We start from the raw sequence: 26,998 nt of genomic DNA on the forward strand, positions 1-26,998 counted from the left end.
TTCAGTTTCTCACACATTGAGTAACACTGCCCTCTTGGGGAAACATGACACTTTGTTAAATTCAAAAGAGCTTTATTTGTTGCTTGAACGGAGACAAACATACACTTCTTCTGAAAGCTTTTTACTCGAGTGGATGACTGGGATAAAGTATCCACCATCAACAATTGCAAAAATATATTCCATTTCCCTTTCACCATACTTTGAGTGTTGCTCTGAAAAACAATGAACTAACTGCAAAGTTGGATTCCATAAAAGGACAAACGCATATAAAACAATAAATAAAAACAATGTGTTCTTCCAGGTAGACCAATTGCAGTGATTCATAATAGGCGAAATGTCCTATTTCACATTTTCAACAAGACTTGGTTTTCCAGGACCAACAAACCAATCAATGCACCAGTATTACATTTGTTAAAATACTTTGCGGGGCTGCAAAAAGAAATGCAAACAAAATCCAGGACATTCTTTTGAACAGCTAACCTAAAATGCAGTTTAATTGGTGTCAGGAAAACCTTGCATTTTTGCAAATGCCGAATTTACATATCTGGAAAAAATGTCCGCGCCCAAAAACTAAGAAGATTTTACAAGGCATCTGATACCAACTTAATCTAAAGATAAGGAACAAAGCACTTTGAACAGCGGCACCAGTGTGAAACTACAGATGTTTAAATACTGCTGGTCCTTTTTTTTTTTTTACAGAATACCAATACAAGTTACATGCAGAGTGGCTCTGCTCTTTGAATGGAAAGGCACCATCAGTAGTTAGCTCCCGCTACAGTATTACAAAAAAGAAAACACATCACAGTTAGCACTTGAGATTCATCGAGGGTCTGGTTCCCAAAATCAACATGTTGACATGAATGGTACGGATAACTGAATTCATACTGTTTAGACTGATATTTTTCCTTTTGAGATAGTTTGATTTCATATGTATTATGCAATTGACCAATACCACTCTTGTGGTAGATGGGAAGCCCTTGACTTGAATCTGTTTTGTGAATGATCACTTTCAAGGTAATCTGAATGGTGTTCTGTATGGTTCCATCTCACCATCATTTTTTAAAACACTGATTCAGTACCTTTCTGTTTTGAACAACAAATTCTGTCAAACAACCTAAACATCATTTTGTATATCTGAACTGGCATCGTGCTCCTGTCTTTTAGTACAATTAAACAATGTCTCATGGATTTGCAGATCCAATACCAGAAAAAAAAACGTTTGACTGACCAGGTAATTTCTCTTGTTGATTCGAGCTTTGTGGCACATGTAACTAAACGTTGTGTGGTCTTGTCTTTCGAATAGATCCAAACAGCCAAAATAAATAAAACTTCAGTGTACCAGGACTTTAAGATCCAGCATATTTTGCTTTGATATTTAATGCTCAGAATCTGGGCTTACAATTCTTATTTTTCCAATAGTCAGTGCTAATAAATATTCCTCTCTTGGAAAAGTTCATATGTGCCAAGACAGAGCAACTGTTGCCAGTCTCAAATCCTTCAAACATACCAGAAGTAATCTACCAAATGTAAAATAAATAACAACGTACATTTACCTTATGCAAAATAACTGCTTAACATGTGACAATAAATCTATGAAGTATTTTCATTGAGAAATCAAGAAAAGGAAAGCACATTATTTTGTATACATTTCTGCAATGATTATTTCTTTTGAAAGTGGAACTTGATACGATTGGAGAGTGAATTCAATTCCTTAACAGTTCATGATTATCTGATAGAAACTGAAAATGATTTAGACGTACACGGTAATAAAACAAGAAGAACACAGATAACACAATACCTATCCAGTAACAACTATCCAGTAACTGAAGTTCATTCAAACTAAAATACATTTACAAGAAAAAGTCTCAGAATGCTTTGAACTGTGCAGGGTAAACCAACAGGGGTGTCCTCATTTTGGAAATGTCTGACATACTGTACGTGTTAAGGCAAATGTAGCTAAGCAATCATTAAGACAAAAGTTGTGAGAACGGCTACATGAATCCAAATGTCCAGAAAACACTGGCATCTGAAATCAATTTCCTACATCAGGCTAAAAGCGAATCATAAAGTGAAATAAAAATACAGTTTGTGGGTATTCTTATGATCCTGCCTTGGGACGAATGATTCCAAAAAGTCTAAAATGAGTCTAAAAGCACCGCTAGCACCCTCTAGAGGTCTGCCTGCTCCTTACATCCAAACTGAACCAAAGTGGTATGAACCGAGTGACAGTGCCATCTGTGTACTAACAATTACATTATCCAACTTTTAAAGGCATCTCTTTTGCAATCTCCATACTTCAACCAAAGCAAGATCATAGTAAATCAAACATGATCGATTACCAAGATCAAATACCCTGTACGCTTTTAAAACTGCATTTAGAGTGAAAAGTTATGATTCATAGAGCTTTTAGTCATTCATCTACAGCTTAGATAAAGCATGATTACTGGGTGTACTGTGTTTATCAGTAAACCAACAACCAGAATATTTGAGAGAGTTGATAATGAAAAGGCAGTTGGTGGTAGGCTACATGTGGGTGAAGTTGACACTCATATGTGCACAAACACTATCTTGAAACCAGCGTTCAGGTATTGGGAGGAGTAGTTTTGTGGCATTCCAACATTTCTTAGAAATGACACAGGACGCTGGCAGCTACATGGTTAAATTACTCAAGATCAAAGCCTGAAGAACTTTGCATATTATGCTTTACATTTCATTTTCTTTTCATTTTAGTGATGCATTGAGAAAACCCTCTGCAAGTTTAGTCCTGCAGAAATACATTTTTGTATGAATGATAAGATTGTGTTTGCATTGGCTTCCAAGGGAGAGACATTGAAAATGGTTGTGACCTTATTATTATTATTATTATCTGATCTTATTACTGTAACTAATGAATAACTGATGTGCTTAAATGTGTTGACTTTCTATTGGCAAACAGCAAATAAAAGGATTCCTGTTGTATGATAAATATAAAGACTTTAGTAGCATTTGTTTCCCCATAAGTTTGATTGTACCATCAATGTAATACTTTTTTTTTTAAATAAATCAACACATTTTTTAAAGTTCTGAGCAGATAAAGGAATACAAATAAAAATACATTAAGCAGGAAGGATCAAATCTGCTTTGCACTTCCGATAAAATGGATTTGGCTTACACTTCGTCATTGGACCATTATACAGCAGAACAGAATCCAGCCAAAAATCATAATTAAAAACCAAAATGTTAAAGGGCAACATTTGATCACGGGTCGGTGGTCTCGGCCCACTTTCTAGAAAAACCCCTGCTCCTCGATTCCATAAATACTTGAAGGAGTAAAGTGAAAAGTGTCTCAGTGACTCCGGGTCCCAGCTGGCAGTCTTTGGCTCCATTAGGAGTCTTTTGGTCCAGTCATATTAAACCCTGCTGAGGGTAGAAGCCGCTGACTAGGAGAGTCCCTGCGCTCGGTCGTAATCTGTGATCAGGCCTTTGATATGCGACAGTTTCTGATGGAGGTACTCGCATCGCTTCTTCTCTTCCCGGTACCCAGGAAACTTCTATAAAGAAAAAAGTGAGCCATCAGTAAAGGACATTCAACGTGATCGCCCTTATGTTAGAACATCCGTGTATTCTTATACAAGTCTATCATGTCCTTAGTTTTTTCAGGGAGGTTTGCTGGAGTTTTTGCAACTTGATTTAGCTAACCCTCAGTAGCAGTATTTGATCAATTAATGTTGGGTAGAATTTATGGCAATTTAATCTAAAAATAAAAGTTCTAACTTCTTAGTGGTTTGGCAAACTATGATGCACATCCTCAATGATAAAGTGAATACAATGTTAACATCACATCTTTTTTAAATAGGAAAATTCAAAAATCTATTTTAAATGGAAAATAAGAAAAAATTATGTTCATGTGTGTCACAACTGTCACATGAAATTAAATTAAAATGTAAGTTATTCTTACTTTCTTATACTTTCGGTACTTTTGTAGTATTTGGTCCTCCATGAGCTGAAAGGATGACAAAAGAAAGAGTGTTAGGATGCCATGTATCTGAACAGTTTATTGTTTTGGTGTTTGATCAGAAACGGGGCTTTTAAAAGGCCCCTGGTCCTGACTGTACCTTGTATTCTTGTGTTCCCGGGGAGAGAGTGTTGATCTTTGAGCCCAACTGAACAAACATCTCTGTGATAGCCCCGATCCGGGCATGAAGAGCTCTGTATTCATCGTACTCGGCACAGAAGTCGTCCTTATACTCCTGCCTCTGCTCCAGTGCTTTTATGGTACTGTATTTTCTGAGAAAAAATAAACCAGATGTTATTTTCAAAGCAGAAGTGATCTTTTGAAACTAAGTTGTTTCCAATTCCTTCCAGTAGATGGCACTGCAGAACGGTGAAGAGAGGCCTGACACGTCACTGATTTAACAGCATGATGTGTTGACCAGATGTAAAAATGTAAGACATAACATGTGTGTTTGCTTCACTAAAGCTTTGTGACAGCTCATTTAGACATGTGGTTCAATTCACTGTATTTTTTAAAAATGTTTTAAAGCTTATCCTCACTCTTTAGGGTATCTATTCTCAGTGGTTTAGAGTGATGACAGATTATTTTACAACGTATATGAGATATCACGCAAATATTTGGATTGAATTCCTGAATCATTAATCCTTTCTGAAACTGGGATTTGAAAATGTAACACAGTCAGGGTGTGTGTGTTTGAATCTTACATTAAATAGTCAGGCAGTTCCTCTGCGGAGGTTCGATTGACAGGTGTTTTCTCCCCCTCATGATCTGTGGATAGGAAAAACAAACACACACACACAGACATTGAAAAAAAGGTTAAAGCAATCTGCCAATGCAAATGCGATAATGTGCCTATCATATCAAGGCTGATGGAATAATGTATCACTCCCTCTGATAAGAGATCTGATCCAAGGCAAGCCGTGACGTCAGCAGCCTCCGAGTAGAAGGCATGCTGCCTGCTGACTCGCTCGACCGTAGGTCACCCAGCTGTTTCACAGTCAATCATCAACAGACTAGAGCCTGACTGAGGACAGCAGGGCAGAGAAAGTGCTAGAGCACTAACAACACTCACTGCTCTCTCAAATGAAAATATATGAATTGCTCCTTGTGGGCCTGCAGCACCAACTATAACTCAAACCTGATTTTTTTTGCCTTTTTGCTAAATGAAAGCTGTTTATTTCATGGCCCCAACAAATAGTAAAGAAAACGGATTTATGACAGCACAAAAAGATACATGAAGTGTGAGAACAAGTTACATAAAAGTGAAGTGTTTGGTTTTATGGTTGTTTACCTTTGAGATTTTCTCTGTTATGTTTCAGGTCTGGACTTGTCTCAATCCAGTCTGGTTTTAAGCGCTCTCGTTCTTTGTCTTTGTGCTTTTTGGACTTCTTTTTTTTATGCTGGCCGTTGGTGAATGGTTGGTCAGTGCAAATGGACGTGTCAATGTGTGGCGGGTTAGGGCTGGGTACAGTGGGAGCTGGCTCTGTCCTCTCCAGTTTGGGAATAGTAGATGACCCGCTGAGTTTGTGCGGTGAGTGCAGTCCATTTGGGCTCCCCTGGAGATGATTGTTGGTTTTGTCGAAGTCCAGTTTGATCTGTACTCTAGAGTTTCCATGACTAGAGGAGCTGCGAGCCCCATTGGTGACGCAGTCTCCGTGAGACGGTGACTGCAGTGGCAGACACTGGTCTAACAGTCTTTGTTTTTTGGGAGTCTGAAAGTTGGATGGGTCTGAGGGCAACGGCCGTTTCTAGAGGAGAAGAAAGAGATTATATTGATTCATTTGCTTTTTCTTATTGATATGAAAGTGGAAATTACATGAGGTGATCCGAACATGCCTGTATCATGATTAGATATTAACTTTAAAGGAGTAGTTTGACCTTTTGTAATGTGTGTTTTTTCATTTATTTTGCAGAGAGTAAGATGAAGATTGGCACCTCTCGCATATCCAAACTAAATATGAAGCTACAGCCAAAAGCTCGCCTTGCTCTCTCCACAGAAAATACGGCTCACAAACTAAAACATTGAATTTAATTTGTATAATCGATGCAAAACAGAAGTGACTTGACAATTCTATGAGGTGCTTGACTATGTATTGGCCAAGACCAATAACATCACAGCATTTCTGTTGGTTTAAAACATCTGATCCCCAAGAAATACTGCAGCACATCACATATTAAGCTAAGAAGCACTAGCTATATATTTACTGCACAATAGGAAAAGCACAATTTGTGTAACTATTCCTTCTATTCCAGTCAGAGCTATATTCACACTGAAGCAAATAACAAATTAACACAAATATATAAGAGTGTCGTCATATTTCCAGTAATGTGTATCTGCAAAAGAGGAATCTAGCTATCTATTTTCAGTCTTATAAGAAAGCAGAAGCGTCACAAGATAATGAATTCAAGGTGAATAATTACCACAGAGAGATTCTTGGCAGGGCTGAGATGTGAAGGAGAGTCCCCGGGAGTTTTGTGGAATGACTGGTTGGACTGGGGACTCTTCAACTGGATACTGTGGAGTGGCTGTAGTTTCCTGAAGAGAGATTCAGAACACAGCACCTTCAGTCAGACAGTAACTGCGAGGTAAATGGCCTGTAAAGCTAAACAGGAAGAGGCAGTATGTAGGTCATAAAGCTGGCTTTGGTAGATTTATGAGTGAGTGGATGAGCAATTATCGTTTTTGTTATGACACGCTTTCCAGACAGTGGTGGCAGCTTTTCCACAGAAGACACAATTATTGACTTTACAAAACTGTCAATCTTTAGAATGTTATCAAAGCTTTTTTTTTGCAATTTAATGTGGTATGTTTTGTTTTGTGTCTCTAGTGATGCAATCTACAGGGGGCAAGCACAAAGACTAAACACAGTCCAGTGAGCAGAACAATAGCAGCAGATTTAACCTCTGGAGGACCAAACCCTCTTCTCTGTTAATCTGCTTCCTACAGCTCCTTCCTCAAACAAGTCACTCCCCCATATGGGTTCATGCAACCTTTTTATTGTGTGAGTTTGGAGAAATTAAACATGAGCTGAAGAATGATATTACAAAAGAAAGAAGGCATGAATACTCAAATAAATGAATAAACTAGAGTGAAGAAAATCTGCATTATTTACAGGCTATCACTGTTCTATTACACTTGGCAAACAATTTAATGACTACAATTGTAAGCTTTTTACACTTAGCAGGGGTGGTGAACAGAGGGGGTTGTGAAATCAGCCAAAAGGACTTGAGTTTTTTCCAAAACACTCATGAAGCACATGGCCTGCGTGTTTACTGGCAGGCGGAGGGAACATACAAGGGGAGAAGCTCACCCTGAGAAGCTCAGTCTTGCTGCTCTGAACCTTCCCAGCTAATGCCATTTGGCAACAGGGTGCAGGGAATATTCTCCTCAGCTTTGATGTGTCCACTTAGAGGTTCATCAGTGCACAGAAGTAGTCATTTAGAAGCTCCCCTTTCAACATGATCACAGCAGACTTCTACATTAATTCAGTGTCCTTTCTGTAGTCACGCCAGCACTGTCAAAACGCGTCCATCCCAAAGTCTTTTATCCAAACGGGTCTTTAAACATCTAAAATAACTTTATAGCAATAGTTTGACTGTTTATTTTGTGAAATGTTTTCATCATCTTCTTTCTTGCAAGGATTTTTATGAAAATATGCATACCACTCTCGTGTATAGAGTAAATGAAAGGCTACTGTCAGCAGGCTATTAGCTTAGCTAAACAAATTGAAAGTGCTAACCTGGCCCAAAAGGTAACACAATCTACAACCAGCACCTCCAACATTCGGTTTTCGTGTATATTAAAGAAACAATATATAATCTGTTTATAAGTGAGTTTTAGAGGTGTTGAAATGTTAATTGTGTTACTTACATGCAGAGCAAGGCCAGGTGTTTCGCATCTTAATTCTAAACTAAGCTAATTGACTGTTGTCATTAGCTTTATAATTAGCGTTGACATATACATCTTCTCATCTGGGGTGTATTTTCCAAATCTTGAAGCATTGTTTTGTTTGTTTCAAGTAGCCAAAACAGAACATTTTCTTACACATTTCAAATTCGCTCAAGGAAACAAAACAACAGATTTGTGTGTATTATGGCTAACTTACCACTTGATCAAGAGCCTGTGGATGAGTTGCTTCTCCTCTTCTACATATCCAGGCCAGTCTCTCTGAACATGTCTGTAGAGCTCATCCTTCAGAGTATAGCTGTGGTCCTTAGGGTTCAGTTTGCCAACCTGAAAAAAAACACACCCCAATGTAAATAAATCAACAGGAAAAGAGCAGAGTACAACAGAAAAAGAAGCAAGCTGAGGTAACAAAAACACCAAACTGTGTTAACCTTCAATGCTGTGACTCCACCTTATATTTAAATAAAGACCTGTTTGCTACTCAGTGCTACTCAGTTTCCGCAGAAAACAGTTTAACCCTGCCCTTATTCAACCTAATCCTGTTGATACAAATCTAGACAAACCAACCACTTTCAATTCTGAAAGTAGTCGGATCCCAGCTGGAGACACCCCACCCCTTCTCCTGTCAAAACACAATCTTCTCCTCTAAAGATAATTAAAGCACAGCCTAATTACAGCTACCAGCAGCAGTACAGTCTCCACTTGATGATTGCAGTGGGACACTCAAACATTGTGAACACAGGAAATATGCCTGAAATAAACTAACTGTCATCACCTTTTCAGAGCTGTGGTCTTTCATTTGTATCATAAGCAAAGTAGCAAGATAGGGACTAATTTATGATTATAGTTTTAATCCTTAACCTGATTTTAACCGACACTAAATAAAGCTTAATGTGTAATTATCACACAGCATTTTGACATTATCTTTTACTTTACATCTGAGTATGTTAAATAATTCGTCAACTGTGTTTATTTGGCTAGGTGACAGATGTCTCACCTCCTCCAGTATTGAGGTCAGGTCAGCCTTGTCCTTTAGACTGGCCCGCTCCCTCTCCAACCACAGTAGCAGCTCAGGTTTCCTGTAGGGCTTTAAGGCCAGGAGATGAATAATGCGATCCCTCAAGGGCCGGTGTGCCACAGGGCTGGGAACCAGGCTCCTCTTGTTGCTGGGGGAGTGCTTGTTGCTGCCATCTGAGCCTGATACCAGACCCTGCTTCCTCTGGACCTTCACAAACTTACCTGAGATCAAAACAAAGGGACACAGCAGTTTCAACACAAGATTTGGGATGATAAGGGCACGCTTCTGGTTCGAAAAGTTATCCCAGCAGTAATCTAAAGCTGGTTTTGAAGGGCCGTACACTTATACTGCAATACAAAAAACTAGACAAGACCAAAGAGATTGTAACTGATCTGATAACAGTATTCAAATATGCTCACTGTATCCTGTCCAAGCAGCCAACATATCATTCCGAATCCAATCCTCAGGCCATTTATACAAATCACACCCTGATTTTGAAAGAAAGGCCTTAATCTTTTATTATATCTCTCTATTGTCAGGCAATCTGCCTCATGCCCACGCTACAGATACCTTCATAAATACCTTGAGCACGGGGCTGTGCTTATGCACTTTCCTTTTTTTTCTTCTGGGAAGGGTAATGTTGTTGCGAGAGGAAAACGGTGAAAGGGGTTGCACTAGGGTTAGCCTAGTACTGGGTAAACAGAAGAGCATGGGATCTAAAGCAAGTAACACAGAGAGGCCCTTTCTTCCTGTTGCAGTACTAATTCAGTTGAACCTGGGCAGGCAGTGCTTATAGATATCTGCAGACTGTAATCTCATTACAACCTTAAGCCATACTTTGGAGGGTGCTATAGGTCAAGACTAACATCACTTTCACAGGGACAGCATGCCATCATTTATTCATATTTATACAGGGAATGTATATTGTAAACTGTAATTTCTACAGAGTGTTACAAAGTGTAAGATTAAAATGAAGTGACTTTAAATTGACTTTGCAAAATGCAACAGCTTTGCAGCGGCTTGTTTCAACAACAACCTGGAACCAGGTCAAAGAGATTTCATGCGAATATCCTTTATGCACTGAAATAAAAACCCGCACTGCCACATTTCAAACAAGCAGCAACAAGAACCATCGTTTGATGGTAATAAATGACAGCAGCTTGATAAAAGTTTTAAAGATTGTCAAGGAAACTTGTTATGACACTTCGAGGTGATAGAGATATCTCACTTAGGGTAACTAACACGCTTAAGTTATGTGGGCGTAATTATAAGCAATGACTAAACACTAAAAGTAGCAACTGTTCTTAATAGGTTATCAATATTATAGAGAATAACAAATATAATGAATGGCTTCAAAATATATTTGATTTCTTTTTATATTTATTTTTCCTTTGAACTTTTACAACTTGTCCGACATCTGGTGTGTGCACACACTGCTTATTGTCAGTGCCCTCTTTTCCCCGAATGCAACTGAACTTTAAATCATACATCCTCGTCTTAAGTGGACATTTTTCTACTCCGTAACCTGTCATTTTGAGTTGGTATATGGACATTTTTTCTGATGAGTATAGCTTTACTGTACCATAAAAAGACAGTCAGTCACCACGAAACAACTATGTGCTCTCCACTGCATATCGCACATACTGTGATCCAAAACCCATGGATTTCTCTCTCTGCTTTCCGCGGGAGTAAGGAAAGCTATGTGCTTTGCAAGACATGTTCAAGTAAATCGGGGAATGCTGTAACTGCATGTTTTAACAGAGATTTCTCATGCATTTCTAACATTTATTAGATGCATGCATGTGCCAGATTACATTTATTTTGTAAGAGCCTCTGAGAGACAATTTGGGCAGCAAGGCATGGCACGCGAAGTGTAGGAACCACCTCCAACAGCTGGCTGATACAGCAATTACCGTAGCAGCATGTTTTAGTGTTGGTCTGCAGTGTGTTTCTATTCATTAAATATGATCTACACAAACATTTAAATCCCCATGGGACCTGTAAATGTCATGAAGCTTCATGTTTAGATCATTTATAAAGTTGCAGCATGCTCAATTTAATCGACAATGAGTCTAAAACCACGAGCAAGGAGAAGGCAGTGATAAGAGAAATTAATTGACAGTAGAAGATCCTGCCTGTTAGGGACCCAATCGGTCGAGGTTAAGCATGGACTCCTCTTTAGATGCTGTTTAGTAGTATTTTATCAAAAGAAAATTAATTAAATTTGAGTCAGTGTAATTAGAATTTAGGCAAAACTTCATCAGCATGAGACTTGTTAACGCATAGTTCTAGCAAACTCAATCACATTAACGGTGCTGGCAGGCAAGCTGGCACAGTGCCTGAGCAATCTGGTCAAAATGAAAGGAAAATTACAAGACAGAGAGGCATCCCTCTCGCATGAATAATTGCAATGAAGCTCTTTGATCAATTATGTGATAACTTCCACACCATATGGCAATTATCAGCATGATAAAATGGTTAGAAGCAATGGTTCAGAAACTTTCTGGGAACATGAAAACTCAAATGATCTGTCCTTGAGGCAGGAAGATACACCAGCATTTTGATACAGTGAATAGGCAAAAGCTTACTTGGCCCTGGCTTGATCTCAATTGCTGAGCGGCTCCAGATGTCCTTCTCCACCTGAGACATGCGCTCCCGGGTTGTCTGGTAGGAGTCGTCTGTGGCACAAACGGTGATCTTGTCCTGAATGCTACCCTGGCCCTCCAGGTGATCCCTGCCCTCCCTGTGTGGAGGAGAGTTGAAGCTTACAAATTCTATATAAATATGTAACCGGGTCTGTGACTTTTGCCTGCTAGCAAATTCTAGTACTGTGTTCAGTTAAAAAGATTTAAAGTCTGACAACACTAGTCTAAGCATTTAACCAACCCTTTCACATTGCTTAGCTGCAAACACTACTGCTCTGTTCTCAATAATTACTGGTCACACCTTCTTAGGTCAGTAGTGGTATGACGGCCTTTAGGTGTTATTGTAGTGTTGTTTTAATATAGCCTGACAGTAGTACTGTCTGTTGTTGTAGTACTGAAGAGAGAAGTCAGTGTTTGGTAAGGCACTGCAGTCCCAGACACCACATTTACTACAAATTCCATTTGTGGTCGACCGTGGAAAGAGTTATGTGTGCTGCTTACCCTGAGACATACTGGTGAATGCAGTCAAAGCTGGACTGAGGCTTGTCTTTGCTGTCACTGGAAAGGTAGAACGAGAAAACTCTGAATCCATCTGGAGCTTCAGGGGTTGGCGCTGGGATCTTTACATACTGTAAGAAAAATAAAATAATTAGTATACAAATCAATAGAAGCTTAGTTTAGAGTGTTTCAAGATGAAAAACAGAAATAATCCTTATTTGAGTCATGTGTTAACTAATATGCATGTTTTATCTCAAATGTAGCCTGAAAATTAACAAAGCAGCTTCTTTTATTGAACCCATTTTAGTCATCTTTATTCACTGGTAGTTTTTAAAATGTGACCTAAATAATTCCCTCTCAGAGGGGCTACATTGTCACGCTTAGGTCAGAGATGATGACCTGTAGCCACTCATGGGAGGAGCCTGTCTGAAAGGCAACACACAACAATAGTAAAGTGGACAGCTTTTTCACTGTGGCGATAACCTCCTCTGTCACAGACTGTCTGAGGCTCCCTAGCAACAACCAAGCCGGCAGGCTGGAGTCTAGAAACCTATTACATAAAATGACCCAAAAACCTACTTCCACTAATAAGAACCATAGGAAGTCATTAACCAACAGGTAACATGTTCTTTGAAACACAATTGGCATAGGCTCTCTCATACAGCGCCTGCAGCTGTGTTTCAGCCTGTACATTTACAGTTTAGTACTTTTGTTGATAGTGTCCTAGATTCAACAGAAAGCCAATGATAATCAAACATCCTTTACATGCATGTATATGTGCTTACTAATGAGTAGTACTTAATTTCAAATGGCTGCAACAGCTCACAGGCGCTTTAAGAGCTCTCAGAAAAACAAACGTTAGTCAGATGGACCTGAAGCTGCCTCTTTAGTTATCCGTCGTAAGTGATTGATTATAAGCTGACTGGCTGAGAGCACAGTGTCCCTAGCAGATGTGGCAGGCAGGACTATAGCTGTCACAAATGCCCAGTCATGCAGCAAAGCCATAAGCAGTTTTTTTGCAGCACGGAGCCAATGAACAGCTCCTCTCCTCGACACCCCTCCTCCTCTTCTAAAACCCAACGCATGCCATTCACCCAACCCCCAATAGCCTCCAGCTTTCCTTCATGTGCACAAGCCCACCCATGTCAACAAAAAACGCAAAGCAGCCCACAAGGCCGGGTACACTTGAGACACACAGATGACCATTAATTCTGACCTATTTATGTCTGACCGTTCACATGAAGTGGTAAAGCGGAGTCTGACATACGTCTACATTGGGTTTTACGCTAATTAAGGACGATCAACCAAAAAAACATCAAAGCCAGCAGGGACATGAGGCAAGCCATGTCCTCAGGACCTTTAACTTTAAGAGAGTAAAGTAGTATGTGCCTTGACCAAAATGAGAAGCAACAAGTGACTGAAACAGGGTAATTGACGCAGAGAAGGGCATGCAGAAGAACTGAATTGGTTATAAATTGAGAGTCCTGCTAAACAAAAGCTAGCCTTTGATGAGGTGAGAGCACATTTAGCATCGTAATAGTGCCACCATGTCCCCTCTTTCAATCGATGGCAGCAGTATGAGCCCCTCCAGCCATGCATTAGATTTGCCTGTCACCCCCATCCATGCCACCGTGCACACTTCACATTCAAAGTCTAATCAATGTCAGTCAGGTCAGACTGTTCAGAGGTCGCCCCCGTTTTATTCACAGCTTCCTTCTATGCTACATAACCATATGTCAGTTAACCCATTAGTTCCCAGTTTCTGACTCTTAAAGAAGAGCCTGTCTGTTGAACATCAGGCCCTATACTTGAAAGTTCAGCAAAAATCAACAATCAGAAGTATTAAATAGTTGAGAAAAGAAAAACATATTCACTTTCAAGTAGCTAAAACAATTAGCTTAGCTTAGCTGTTGATATGTTTGCTGAAACAAAGAACACATGTCAGTAGAGAAATGCCCAGAATATGTTTTGGGTGATTAAGAAACAGTGTCTCCATTACATACAAGTAACCATCATCAGATGTATCTCAATTATTGATATTGCCATCAAATATCCAGTATAGCCACAAGATCAAGTAGCTACACCTGTAGCTTCAGACATCTGAGTGTATTGTATTGAGCTATGGTGCGTTTTAATGCTTATAAGTTCAAATGTGGCATTTGAAAGAGAAACAAATGTATTGTTTTTTTAAGTATAATTGGTTAACGTTAATAATCGGAACTCAATGTTGAAAACAGTTGAAGTTCAAACCCATAATGTTTTATTAATTCATATAGCATATATATATATATTAATTATATATTGTATCCATGGTAGGAGACAATGTTCTTACTCTGCTTCTGACTCCACTGTTCGTAATCTGTATTATCACTTCAGGAAATACCATATTCACTATCATGTTACCTGGTCAGTAGTTGACATTTGACATTTTCCCTGCACATCAATAACAAAACTCAGCTATAGGTCGGTGATCCTGAAAAAGCAGTCAGTCAACTAGTTGGTGTTAATTTACGTAGAGACGCTGAGTCATAGACATCCCCGTATGGAGCTTTGGACTGATCCCCTGAGGCTGTGAATGTGTGTGTATGCATGTATGTTTATGTGGTTGTTTTTTCTGTTTTCGAGCTGAGGAAGCCTCAGACTCCCTCAGGGCAAATGCAGGGAGTCAGGTCAAATATCTAGTTGTCCACAGAGACAGTCTAATATTAGTTACACTTTTTATGAATCACAATGGACAAACTCAAATGTAAACAAAGGCACAGAATTAACAATCCTTAATTTAAATATATGTAAATAAGTCAAAAATAAGCACAAACAGAAGAGTTTTTAGAGATGTCAGTGCATAGAATAGCTTCAATATTCACATAGCAGGGACTATGAGTCATGTATTCACAGCCATCAAACACAATAACCACATTTCATTCGGCTTAGCTGAGTGGTTCATAGAGCACTAATGTTATGCTTACATTTAATATTATGTCTGCTGCTTTGATTGAATGGCACACATATACTGCAGACGGGCATCATGTTGTGGTATATGGGTCTCCAAAGGAGATTAATCCCATGATGAATATTTGTATCTATGATACCTATCTATACTGTTGTAACAATGTAAACTTCCCCTCTGTGGGGCGAATAAAGGAATTATGATTCTGATGAATAAGCTGAAAGCTACTAATGACCCTTTATTTTGACTCAGATATAAAACTATATATATACAACTATAAAAAACAAATGTGTTTTTTTGAAAATATGCCACTGTAACTATTAAAATGCACTTAAGATAGTAATGATTTTAGTTTTTATTCAAATGATTTCCTGATGTAACATTTGTATTGCTATTTCCTCTGTGAGAATTCTTAGTAATTATGGAGATAGCTATTAAATAAGCATTATTTGTCCATCTCAGGATCAGGAAAATAATTAATTTGCTAATGCTCCATAATTCTAATTATATTTGTGTGATTCCATTAATATGAGGATAGGGATCATAGAAAAGCTTAATGGGGTATTATTGTCATCAGAGTGTACTATTAACATGTGTCAGTTAAATACAATTAAACAGCTTTATAAAAAAGAACGGAGCAGTGAGAGCTGTGTGCAGTATTTTGGTATGAGTCAGGTTTAGCCGTTGGGTAGTTACAGTCAGAGTAACCAAATGGCTTCAGAACGGCAATCCTTAGCACCTTGTCAGTGCAGCCCCCCATGGGGCGTACAGGCTGATACAATAACTGCCTCTGTGGCCTCGGCCAGCCACATCTGCTACTCCAGGGTCTGTGTGTTTGGAGATGTCAAATACTTTCAAGCTGTTGTAAGGTGTGAACTGGACTGGAACAGAAACTCTTGGCAGGGGGCTCAGCAGTTGAACAAGGACAAAGGACACCGTCGTGATGTCCTTGTAAAACTTCATCTTTAAATCCCGAGCATGTTTAAACTGCTCATCTTTGATGAGGTTAAACGGAGATCTTAACCCTGCCATTTGTTGAGGAAGCAAAAAGAGCTTTACTGAAGGGATCTCCTCCCCCCCAGTCCTGTGATTCTGCAGGCCAAACATCTGCAGGGAAAGATGAGAGGATAGTTCTCACTCTGTCTTTGCTCTGCAGACGAAAGCAAGGCTCCCAGCTCTGGATTTGGCATGGCAATACTGAGATCCGGCGCCTGGATATGTGATTTACTCTGAAGTCTTTGCCTCCTGCCCCTGTCTGTACTGACACTAGTTACCATTGTCTTCTCATCTGAGCCTACTCAGCCATAGCTGCTCTGTGAGCTGCCCGTCTTTTGTTCTAGCTTCTTCCCCCACAAAGCTGAGTGCAATGGCCTGTCGGGCCGCCTGGATTATTCATGAACAGCGGGGACGTGTGGCTGTGTGTTGTTGAGGGTAAAGGGAGGGATTGGGGGTTTGGGGTGTGTATGGTGGAAGGGGAGGGGGGTGAAGGTGGGTGTCGGTGGCTCCCAGTAGAGCCAGTGCATGAGGGATGGTCCTAAATAGTCTTCCTTTAGGAATGTGGACGAGAAAATCAGCAAAGAAGAGGGGGATGGATACTGGCTGCAGCAAGTGTATTTGTTCCTCTTTCATTTGTTAGTGCAAAATGTTATATAGATCATACATCATATAGACTCCACAAGTGATGCATTGACAGAGTAAAACAATAAACTGTCAGCCCTGTTTAAGTGTCACATTCAGAGAAGCAAGTGCACTGTCCCAGAGAAGGGGGTCCCACTCATTACTCTTATTTACTGTCCCCAAGCTTTATACAGTTTAATCAACAATTGCACTGTGACTCAGATTTGTTAAAAACATGTGGCATCACCTCTTGTAGTCTAAATCATGCTTTCATTGAGCCTGAATGGAAGTGGTGGTTCCTGTGCTCGAGGATCTATTCATAGAGGGGGGTTGGTAGAGACAGGAAAGCAAAAGAAGGGGGGTGGGGACTGACGGGAGTTAGTGAGGGGATATGGGGATGGGCAACTGTCGAGCATCCCCCAAGGTACTGCCTGTTATGCCAAGCAGAATCAGTCTTTTTCCAAGAGGCTGGTGCTAATCTGTCAACCTCAACGAACACTCTCCGTCTCCCCTCCCCCGACACCCCCAACCCTCCTTACTGTAGGTGCCTTTCTCTTTATACACAGAGGGATGGAGTTTTTTTTTAAAAGCCCATGTTAGGTGTAAGGCAGTTTCCTCTGTTCACAATGCGTTGCGACATGTTTTCCCTCTATATGGATTCCCCCGTCTAAACCTTGTCTAATTTGCATTGGATGGTGACAGTGTTTGGGAATTTTCTAATTCCCTTAACACACTGGTTATTAGGGCCTCAGATGCACTGACAACAGTACGGTTTTTCCCTTGTTGATTCACAGCCTGTTTCACCGGAGCAATCCCCCAAACCACATGTAGTGCTATACTCCCATTACCGGACTTTTCTCTCCATGCAGGCAGGCAGTCTGTAATCCTTTAACAATTCACAGATTGTGCGTTGGAAAGTATGTTCAAAACTGATTAACTTGCAGGGAAACTTGGATAAACAGGGGGAAATAATGCACACAAGCTGTCAATCTCTAATACAATAGTAAGAACATATATGTGTTTGGTTTCAAATGATAAGCTTTATGAGTTAAATAGTATCCCATATTGCCCACGTTGCTTTATTAAAACGTTCAAGCTTCCTTGTTGATTTGTAGGCATTGTTTGCTTTCTGTGTTGGATAAGACAATCCTTTTTATGTTGTGTGTAACCTCGGACAAAAACTAATAAGGATTATATAAGCCAGCTTGAATTATGTGTTTTTGGGTTAAACAATAGCTCTCTGGTGTTGGTTTCAAGCCTTTGGAGTTAAGCTTCCTTACGACTGTAAACAAAAACATTGCCCATGCTTACTTGCAATATTTGTTCTGCTCATATCCTGTTATGCCACATATTTTAACCCAAGAACAAAATATTTGTGATTCCTTAGAGGGCAATTCCTATGACACTGTATGAAACATTTCCTTATTGTCAACTTTGTTTTCTTTTTACAGTACCAGAGACTTATTAGATGCTTAGTAACCACCAGCTTTGCACAGTAGGATCATAACACTTATAAGTTATTTGAATGGTAACTTTATTATAATAATCCTACATTTATTTAAAATACTTTTGCTTATAAAACTACGGATGCTTTTCAAGAACGCAACTAACAAGACAACTGACTGTAAAATGTAGTTAACACACTGTCACATACTGCATTTGATTTAGAGCATTTCAATACATTGGAGCACCATACTGCAATCAATTACACACAGCATAATAAGCATTATATTTAGTCATCTTTTCCACTTTTTTACGGATACCAAACAAGACCTTGGGGTAAATGAGCACACAGCTCGAGAGCCCAAACATTTATCATCAATCTAAAATATCAGTCTGCTGCATTTACTCACAAACAGCATCTCATTTATAGCCTTTGATTAGATGTCAATGCTAATATTTTATGACTGTCCACATTGAATCTTTCAAGAGTTTGCTTGCTGAGTTCTGGGATATGCAACCTATTACTTAAAAACAAATAAAACATTCTTTAAATTGGCATATTCCCTCAGCTACATTTTTTTAAAGCAGCCCGTGTTGTTATTGTGAGTTTTCCTGGTTGCTATTTCCAGTTTCCCAGGGTGACGACGACAACTTTGGTCCTAATGGTTTCAGAATGGGAATGTAAACATAGCAAAAACACAAAACTCTGTGTGTGTTTCACTCTGTTTCTAATTCTGGCAAGTATATATCTATATATTTTATTACACTTGCATGTTGCCATCTTTAGTCACACTGCCTGCCCAGTTTGTGCTATTCATTTCTTTTACAGCATTCTCAAAACCCTAAAATATACAACTAAAACACTGCCACAGTCACCGTGGCATCCTTCGAAATCCCTTGTTTGAAGCGAAGAACACAATAATGACAGAGGAGCTAACTAAAGAGAAGTCCTCTTTAACTGCAGGATCTCATGGGGCTTGTTCCCAAAATATACTGTATGATCCAAAGATCCTAAAGCCAACTAGCCCTGCGTAAACACATTGGGTCTCAGACGAGCGGAGAACACAGAGACTTTTGCCTCGCTTAACACATCTGGATGAATAGAGCGGCGTGTGCCCTTTCAGAAACACGTGGGACAACTCTCCCTCTCACTGCTATGCCACAGGGAGAAGACGGCTCTCAAACCGCATTCCTGTTATTGTTATTCTAATTAGCTTCCAGGAAAAAAAAAAAGGAGAAAAAATCATGTGTGCATGGACACATACACACTTGCACACTGCAAAAGCTTGTTTGCAGTGCGAGCGGGAGGCGAAGCAAAGCGGCGTGGTGGCGGGGGGTAGAGTCAGAGCAGCCGTGTGTGAGATAGAGGCCCTGATGTCTCCCAAGGACTCAGCCAAGGCATGGGGTGAAATGGCAAAATAATCAAGAGGGCCGGCGGGAGGGAGCCCAAGGGAAGCTCAGCCTTCACACACAGTCGTCATGAGAATATGTTTTAAAGTACCTCTACATTCCCCTCATCCCAACACAACTGCCTTTGTGTGACAGCTGTGCACATAAATGCAGACAGGGCCATAAAAAGAAAACAATTACCTAGGCAACTGCATTTCAACATTTATGAACTGAGGAAGAAATTAAACCGTTGTCACATCTGACACAGCACAACACAGTGTATTCAAATGTAATGTCCATGTTTACTACGGCAATATAACACGTATAAAAGATAAGTTCAGTAGAACAGAATACTACAGAACCACTTAATGCTGAGATGCAGTGCTTACTCACCAATACAGAGGTATGAGGGGGGAAATCAAGGAATAGAAGTATGTGAAGAATGTTATTTTAAGAAATAACAATGGATAAAACATACTTCATTCACTCCTACAGCCTTGATCTAATAAATCGGAAAGTAACACAAGCTTCATTTTTTTCTAAATGGATAGATCATGCCAACAAGCAGGCGGCGTTGCCAGCCCTGAAGGAAAATAAGCACTAGGATGTGAAATTCCTGGCCATGGGAACCCAGACCAGCTCTGAATATATTCCTTAATCCCTGGTGATTTCAAAGTATCCACGTTTTATGTAAAAAAGATGATCTCTCTACTCTTCCTGTTTCTTAGGATTTGCTTCAGTTTCCATTTATTATTTGTATTTCCTTTTACTGCCAGACGCTAGTTATTGATCAAACCCATTTGGTTCACGTTCCTCCAATATCATCCATTTTTTTTTACGTCTGTTTATACTTCATTCAAGTGAGTAAAAATAGCACATGTTTTGATTGAAACTTGTTAGTTTCAAAGTTGCCTTGAACACTAGATTCAGAGGCATCTGTGAGCCTGTGTCTTTCATCGCATGATAACAAGCTTGGCAGAAAATGTACAACAGAAAGGCTAAATGCCGCAGGGTCGGAGAGAAAGGCAGCCGAAAAACCTCAGCGTGCTATTTCTCGATAGGAGCCATGGCCTTGATACCACTGAGCCCTGGAGTGAAGCCACGACAGTGATTTGAAGAATTCCTCTGGTTTTTGTGGCCCAGGAAGTGCCCTTTACAGGAAATGTGACATGAGCCAGTGAGGACAAAGATCAGAGAGGAGCAGTCGTGGCTTCTGTGATGGAGCTCTACAGCTGGCAACTGTCAGTGGACACAAGCCTCCTCACTCCCTACACATGACCTCTAGAAGCTCATGCTGCTTTTTGGGAAGGGATGATCTCGGGCAAACACGTATCCATCAACTAAAAAGTGGCTACATCTGTGATGCTGTAAACCTCCAATGTGGAGACACAGATACTGGTGATCCTCTCGGTCTGTTGTATGCCAGACTGCCATGTTCACCAACATCCTCCCCCCACTAACGGCTTAATCTAGCCTCCCCCATCACCAATGGTTGCAGCTACCTCATTAATGCCCAATCGTCCAGCTTTGGGACTATTGTCAGGGGGGGAGGGAGCCCGTGCTTGAATTCCGCAAAGCAATTTGAATATGTAATGTGCCAACCAAGATATAATCACCAAATCCTATTCAGTGATTAAAGCACACTTAAATTGCCCTCACTTAACATTTCTTCACAGAAAGACTCTTATGAGCAGGTTAATCTGCCGCTCATTTTACAGATGTTTCATTACATGTTTACATAATATTATTTTAGTTTGAGACACATTTTGCATCCTGCCTCGCAAAAAATTCCACCGCTCATGTATCATTCCTGTATTTCATATCTCTCATGTCTGCACGGAGACAACAGGCACGGAGGCATGGGGGCTCCCTGGGGTTCGCCAACCCCCCCCCCTACCTCTTCACCCTCCCCGAACAAAGCCTCCCCAGTTGCGAGCCTGACCCAGTAACCTGGCTAGCAGCCTGGGGGTATAGCGTACCCTGTCTTAGGGCTTCCAGGGTCTATGTGAGCACACAGGGCTGGCATTTGTGTACAGAGCAAAGTCACTTTCGTCAATGCAATCGGCTCTTGCGGGGATTAGACCAGCTCCTTTTAGACAGGGCCGATTGTGTGGTAAATGTGTAGTAGCCTAGCAGGCAGAGCTGGGGCGGGTGTAATAGTGGCCCGGCTAATCTGGAAGGACACAGGCATCTTTCTTTACATACGCTATACAGGAATGCCCTCGTGCTCTCAGTGACAAGTATTTTGGTAGATTATGTACTTTGTCTTTGATATTTAATACACCATGGTACAAGTGAGCAAATTAATAGACATCTTTCTATCACACTTTGGGCTCTATTGCATTCAAAGTAGCCACAATATCAGCGTTGATCACTGCATCTTTTGGTTTTAAGAAAAATAAAAGTCCAAGCTAACAAAATCCATGATTGCCATTTCAGTGAGAGTGTTTTTGACCTCTCCATTGATGCATGCGAGTGCTTAATAATCAAATAAGATGTGCAGAGGAACTGTCACAAGTGCGTTCAACAGCAAACAGAACCAATTAGAGCATTCAATTTCTGAGGCATTAGGAGAACATGCAAAACATCTTACCCCTTGGCTCCCCTTGAAGCAAATCGCTGGCTGACTTGGTAGTGATGCCTGAAGGGGGGGGGGGGGGGAGAGAGAAGAAACTGGTCAGTGATTTCGGAATTAAGTCAAATGTAATGGACAGTTCATACACTATGAGTGAAAATATATCGCCATTGTTTAAGCTTTGCATGGTGGATTTTTCTAGATAACAGCAGCCTTGCTTGATGTGATGAGACTTGGTAAACTTTCCTCAATAAATGCCAAAACATTGCTAAAATTCACATTTCCAATCCGGGTTTACACTGATGAATTGCAGCCATATTTAAATATCATTAAATGTACAATTCATAGGTTTCTGGTTCCCAAATCGTCAGGGGAGTGTTTGTGATAAAGCAATCTATAGCCGACAGGAATGTTGCTTGCGTTAGTCAGTTGCTGAGCATGTTTGTTCCTTTTTATTTATTTTTTTACAAATCACAAATTCAAAAAAATCTCCATTTAAAAAAAAAAATATATATATATATATATATATATTTAAAAAGAAATATATATATATATATTTTTTTAAATATTTAACTTGTTATAAGCCCTTCTTGCTTTGGTTTATAACTGTACTGATCTCCAAGACCATGGTGAACCAAGCACCAGAACATCATATTGTATATTTTCCCCCCGACTGATAAGGAAATATTGAAATAAAAAAGAATCTGCCTTTGAGTCTACATGATACATAGTTAATAGATGGAGACAATTATCTGCCAAGTACAGCTGTACCTGTGATTGACAGCACTCTCAATTTATTATTTATGGTTTTGGGAGATCTCTTCCCTATTGAAGAGTATTGTTGTGATTTTTTTCATCACCCGTTAGCGTTTAATATTGAATGAAATAATAAATATTAAAGCACATACTGTTTGTGACAACAAGGCCCTGGGCAAAATCAGATGGTTTATCACAAGTGAAAATAAAGAAGCTCGTTTTTGATAATGATGATTTAAAATATGACAATAATCTATTAATATTTTTGGATTAGCAAATCCATTGTTACCATTTATACCACTTATATGGCACATATTAGGGATGCACGATCATTATCGGCCCGATAATTATCGGTCCGATATTAGGAATTATGACGTCATCCCGATAAACCCGATACCAGTATGAATAGCCCCGATAATATACAATATATTTTTTGGGTAAAAAAAAAGAAAAAAATACTGCGGTGTGGGTGGATTGGGATGGGGTGCGCTTGTTTTTGACTCGGCTCCTCCCGTTTTGCCAGTACTGTGGTATTAGTGGTTTAGGAAGAGGGGAGTTCTTCACAAATCCAGCGCTCCCTAACTCATGCCTGGCTGTGACGTAAATGGTGTGCGGCCGTGAAGCCAGGACAGTAAACAAACATGTCGTCGGTGGTATGGGCGTTGGAGCTATGTGCAACTCAAGGCATATGCTCGAACCGGAGCTGCTTGGACGGCCGCTGCAATCATGTTGCGCACTATCCGTGCTGAGTGTGCTGACTTTTCGTACAATGTCCCACTGTCTGGCTTCCTGCATAAAGTAAAGTGCTCGGCGCAGTTGTGGCGAAATGTCGCTCCTCTGTTTTCATTTAAACAGCTCCTTATATCCGTTAGCGCAGCTAGCTAGCACCAGATGCTAACAACAACAATGCACGTAAGGTCTCTCTCTCGCTCGCTCGGGCCACACATACACACACACCCTCCCGGTCCTCCAGATGGCCAGTCGGTGCCTGCCGGTGAGCGTGGAAGTGTGGTCTGCCACAAGCGGGCGGCAGGAGCGGGGCTGTCAGCATCAGCTTGTAGATGGTATTTTAAACTCGATGCGCTCTGAAACTACGGGGCGGCCAAGGAAAAAAAATACACATGCGTTAATCGCGTTAAAATAATTAGTGGCGTACATTTTTTTGTATTATCGGTATCGGTCTTGAGAAGCAGGAAGGTATCGGTATCGGTTTCAAAAACCCAATATCGTGCATCCCTAGCACATATACAAGTATTTGGCCATATTGTATGTCATTATGGTCATGCCAATAAAGCTATTTTAATGTAATTGATTGATTAGTGTTTAGCCACAGATAATAATTTACATATAGGTTTCTGGTGAAAAATCCCTTTGCATGGTGTTGATCCTCATCCGTCTGCAGCATTTGATCCCAATTAATGTATTAATAACTTATTTATAAATGCCTACATGATGGCTTGTTAGAGAGTGAGAGACCCATGAGTTCTTGTTGCCATTTATAACTGCATGTTTACAAAATGGATACAAAGCATTTGGGCGGAAAGGATTTTCACAACCTGGCAACCCAAAGTTGTTGTTAGTAATGGAGCTTTACACTAATAAACCCTTTATAAAGTGTGTTGTATAAGATACAGTTTAATGAATTACAGGATTCGGTAGACATTTTTATATCATTGATTAATCTTATGGTAATTTACTAAGCAAAAGTGCCCAAAATGCACTGCTTCCAACCTATCTTAGTATATCTTAGTATAAATGACATATATTTGTTGTTTTTCTAAATCTGCAAGGATATTATTGAACCCATTTCCCTTCAAAATGAGTTTTGAAATATCCTCAGCTTTGAGAAAATTGTATACATCTAAGTTGAGACTCAGCTTTTTAAAAGTATTGTTTAAATTAGAGTAAATTGAAATTCATTCACAAATCACATCTGAAAACAGGAAACTCTTTTAAGGTTGAGCTTCCTGAGCACATCTCCTTCATCTCAGTGGGGGTCTAAAACAGTATTTCATGGGATGGTCTTTGACTTGGAAAAGTTTAGCAGTAACCTCTCCTGTCTGGTGTGGCCTGGAGGAGGCTGTCAGGCTGTGTGAGATCTGGAGTTTACTCTGCTTTACTCAGCTGGGCGAGCAAAAAAACAATAACACACAAGACCCCAGCGACAACTCGTCGAGCCCAATGCAGACTATACAGCTGAGACCAGGTCTATTCCGGGCCACACACTTATTTGTTTTGACCTCCCTCCTCCCCACTTGCAACCCAACAAAAAAAATCCTCAGCAAATGAGCCACTGTCCTAACTGTGGGACTAACTTATCAAGCCTTGCTCTGGGAGACACCATTTGGATAGACTAAATTAACTCGGTCTAATCTAATGGACCATAAAAGCAATAAAACAGTCTCCTGATTCAAAGTAGTCGAATAATTTGCTTGATAGCTTGTTCATTAATTTATTCCCGAGAGCGAAACAAGCAAGACAAAAACTGCCTTTAGAAAAAAACATCTAATGACTGACAATAATGTGTTCGCCCTAAATCTAAATAATGAATTTCACATGTAATGTATGTGTAGAAAGCAGAGACAACACAAAGGTTTTAAAGCTCAGGGCATTATCACAAACCTCTGCCTGTCATACGTGAACTTTAATACCTTTTGGTTTTTAGGGAGATTACGCTTTGCAGAAATGAAAATACCCTGCCCTTTTCTGCACAAAACACATTTCACTCAGGGTTTAAAGGGGGAATTTAATGAAATCCCGTCATTCATCAGATCTATTGAATTGCCTGTTATGATCACAATACATCCAGCTAAGCCTTCTCTAACAGCCAAACACAAAAACAACATTAACAACCACCAACTTCTTTCGATAAGACCACCTCAACTATTTAAACTTTACTTTTTTTCCTAGTAAAAGGGAAGAACGAGCTTCCAAACAACAGGGATTTTACAGTTCCCGGAGTTGGGAGGCGATTTAGATAATAGAAAATATAGCTGGAAAAAACACACACTAGCTCCAAAGTTCAAGACGATCTTTTTTCTTACCTTCAGGTTCTGGTAGCCTTCGAGGGTCCGGATGGCAGTGTCAGTGAGTTTGACGTGATATAGAGTTTGATTTGGGTTGTTTTTGTTGATTTTGCCACAGGAGAGCCCATACCGATGCTCCTGTCTCAGCGCTGCCATTTCTACAACTGGACACTATTGGCGACATACTGCCTGCTACGTCACGGAGGAGAGAGGCTGTGGGCGGAGCTAACACACACTACACACTATACACGCTATACACGCAATATACACGCTACACGCACACACACACACACACACACACACACACACACACACACACACACACACACACACACACACACACACACACACACACACACACACACACACACACACACACACACACACAGAGGAAGGACGAGTTAAATAAGTAGTTTACTTTCGTTTTCCAGAACGACAAATCAAAACCTGTTACGAGTGACAATATTATTATAATGTCAAGACATTAGTATGTATTTGTGCAGTGCAGAGAAACTTCCAACTTGTATCATACATTTATTATAAGGAAAGTACTAAAGTCTCAACATTCTAAAAAGTACACTATTAAATCAAAAGTATTTGTTCTTAAAGATATTTTATAGATGGAATACAATCCCATACACTAAAAAAAGTATTTATCCAAAAAAACTCCCTAAAATGTTCCCTTTATACTAACAGTGTGTGCATCTTGTAACTGTGTAACATAGAAATGAAAATGACAAATAGGGAATTGGGATTAATTTAATCTCTGATGGACAACATGTTTTGGTTGAGGATTAAAGAGTAGCCTGACAGTCAGTAACGCAGGGTTTATTTACAATATGGCCGGGAGGATGTTTTCTGTCTATCATCAGCACTACATGAGTCTAGTCCTGCTCCTGCAGGGACATAACAGCCACATATCTGATAATATTTCATTGTTCATTATTACCTTTGGTTAGATGATAAATAACTTTTCAATGGAGGACAACTGGGTAAAATAACATGTGCTATTCATTCAATGAAATTACAGATTCATAATGCCTTTGAAGTCATATGACATTTTTATTAACATAATTGTAATCCTGTTATCACCATCTGTGAAAAATGTGATGTTTTAAGCAAAATATGTGTCTTGTGGCCGGAACATCAGCTGTAAATTTGATGTATGATGCAGTGCTTTATT

General features: G+C 39.9%; 1 protein-coding gene across 1 annotated transcript; it reads right to left on the reverse strand.

Moving 5' to 3' along the window:
* Positions 1-51: 51 nt before the first annotated feature.
* LOC117557685 (RNA polymerase II elongation factor ELL) lies at positions 52-25,971 on the reverse strand. The gene is made up of 12 exons (XM_034233626.1): positions 25,834-25,971; positions 22,052-22,099; positions 12,066-12,193; positions 11,508-11,662; positions 8,899-9,140; positions 8,101-8,228; positions 6,416-6,530; positions 5,286-5,742; positions 4,699-4,762; positions 4,095-4,266; positions 3,938-3,982; positions 52-3,530 (listed from the first exon to the last, which is right to left on the reverse strand). The coding sequence occupies exons 1-12, from the start codon at positions 25,969-25,971 to the stop codon at positions 3,420-3,422; spliced, it is 1,803 nt and encodes a 600-aa protein (XP_034089517.1). The 3' UTR covers positions 52-3,419.
* Positions 25,972-26,998: the final 1,027 nt, after the last annotated feature.

The sequence above is a fragment of the Gymnodraco acuticeps genome, unplaced genomic scaffold, assembly GCF_902827175.1.
Source record: "Gymnodraco acuticeps unplaced genomic scaffold, fGymAcu1.1, whole genome shotgun sequence".
Lineage (NCBI taxonomy): Eukaryota > Metazoa > Chordata > Actinopteri > Perciformes > Bathydraconidae > Gymnodraco > Gymnodraco acuticeps.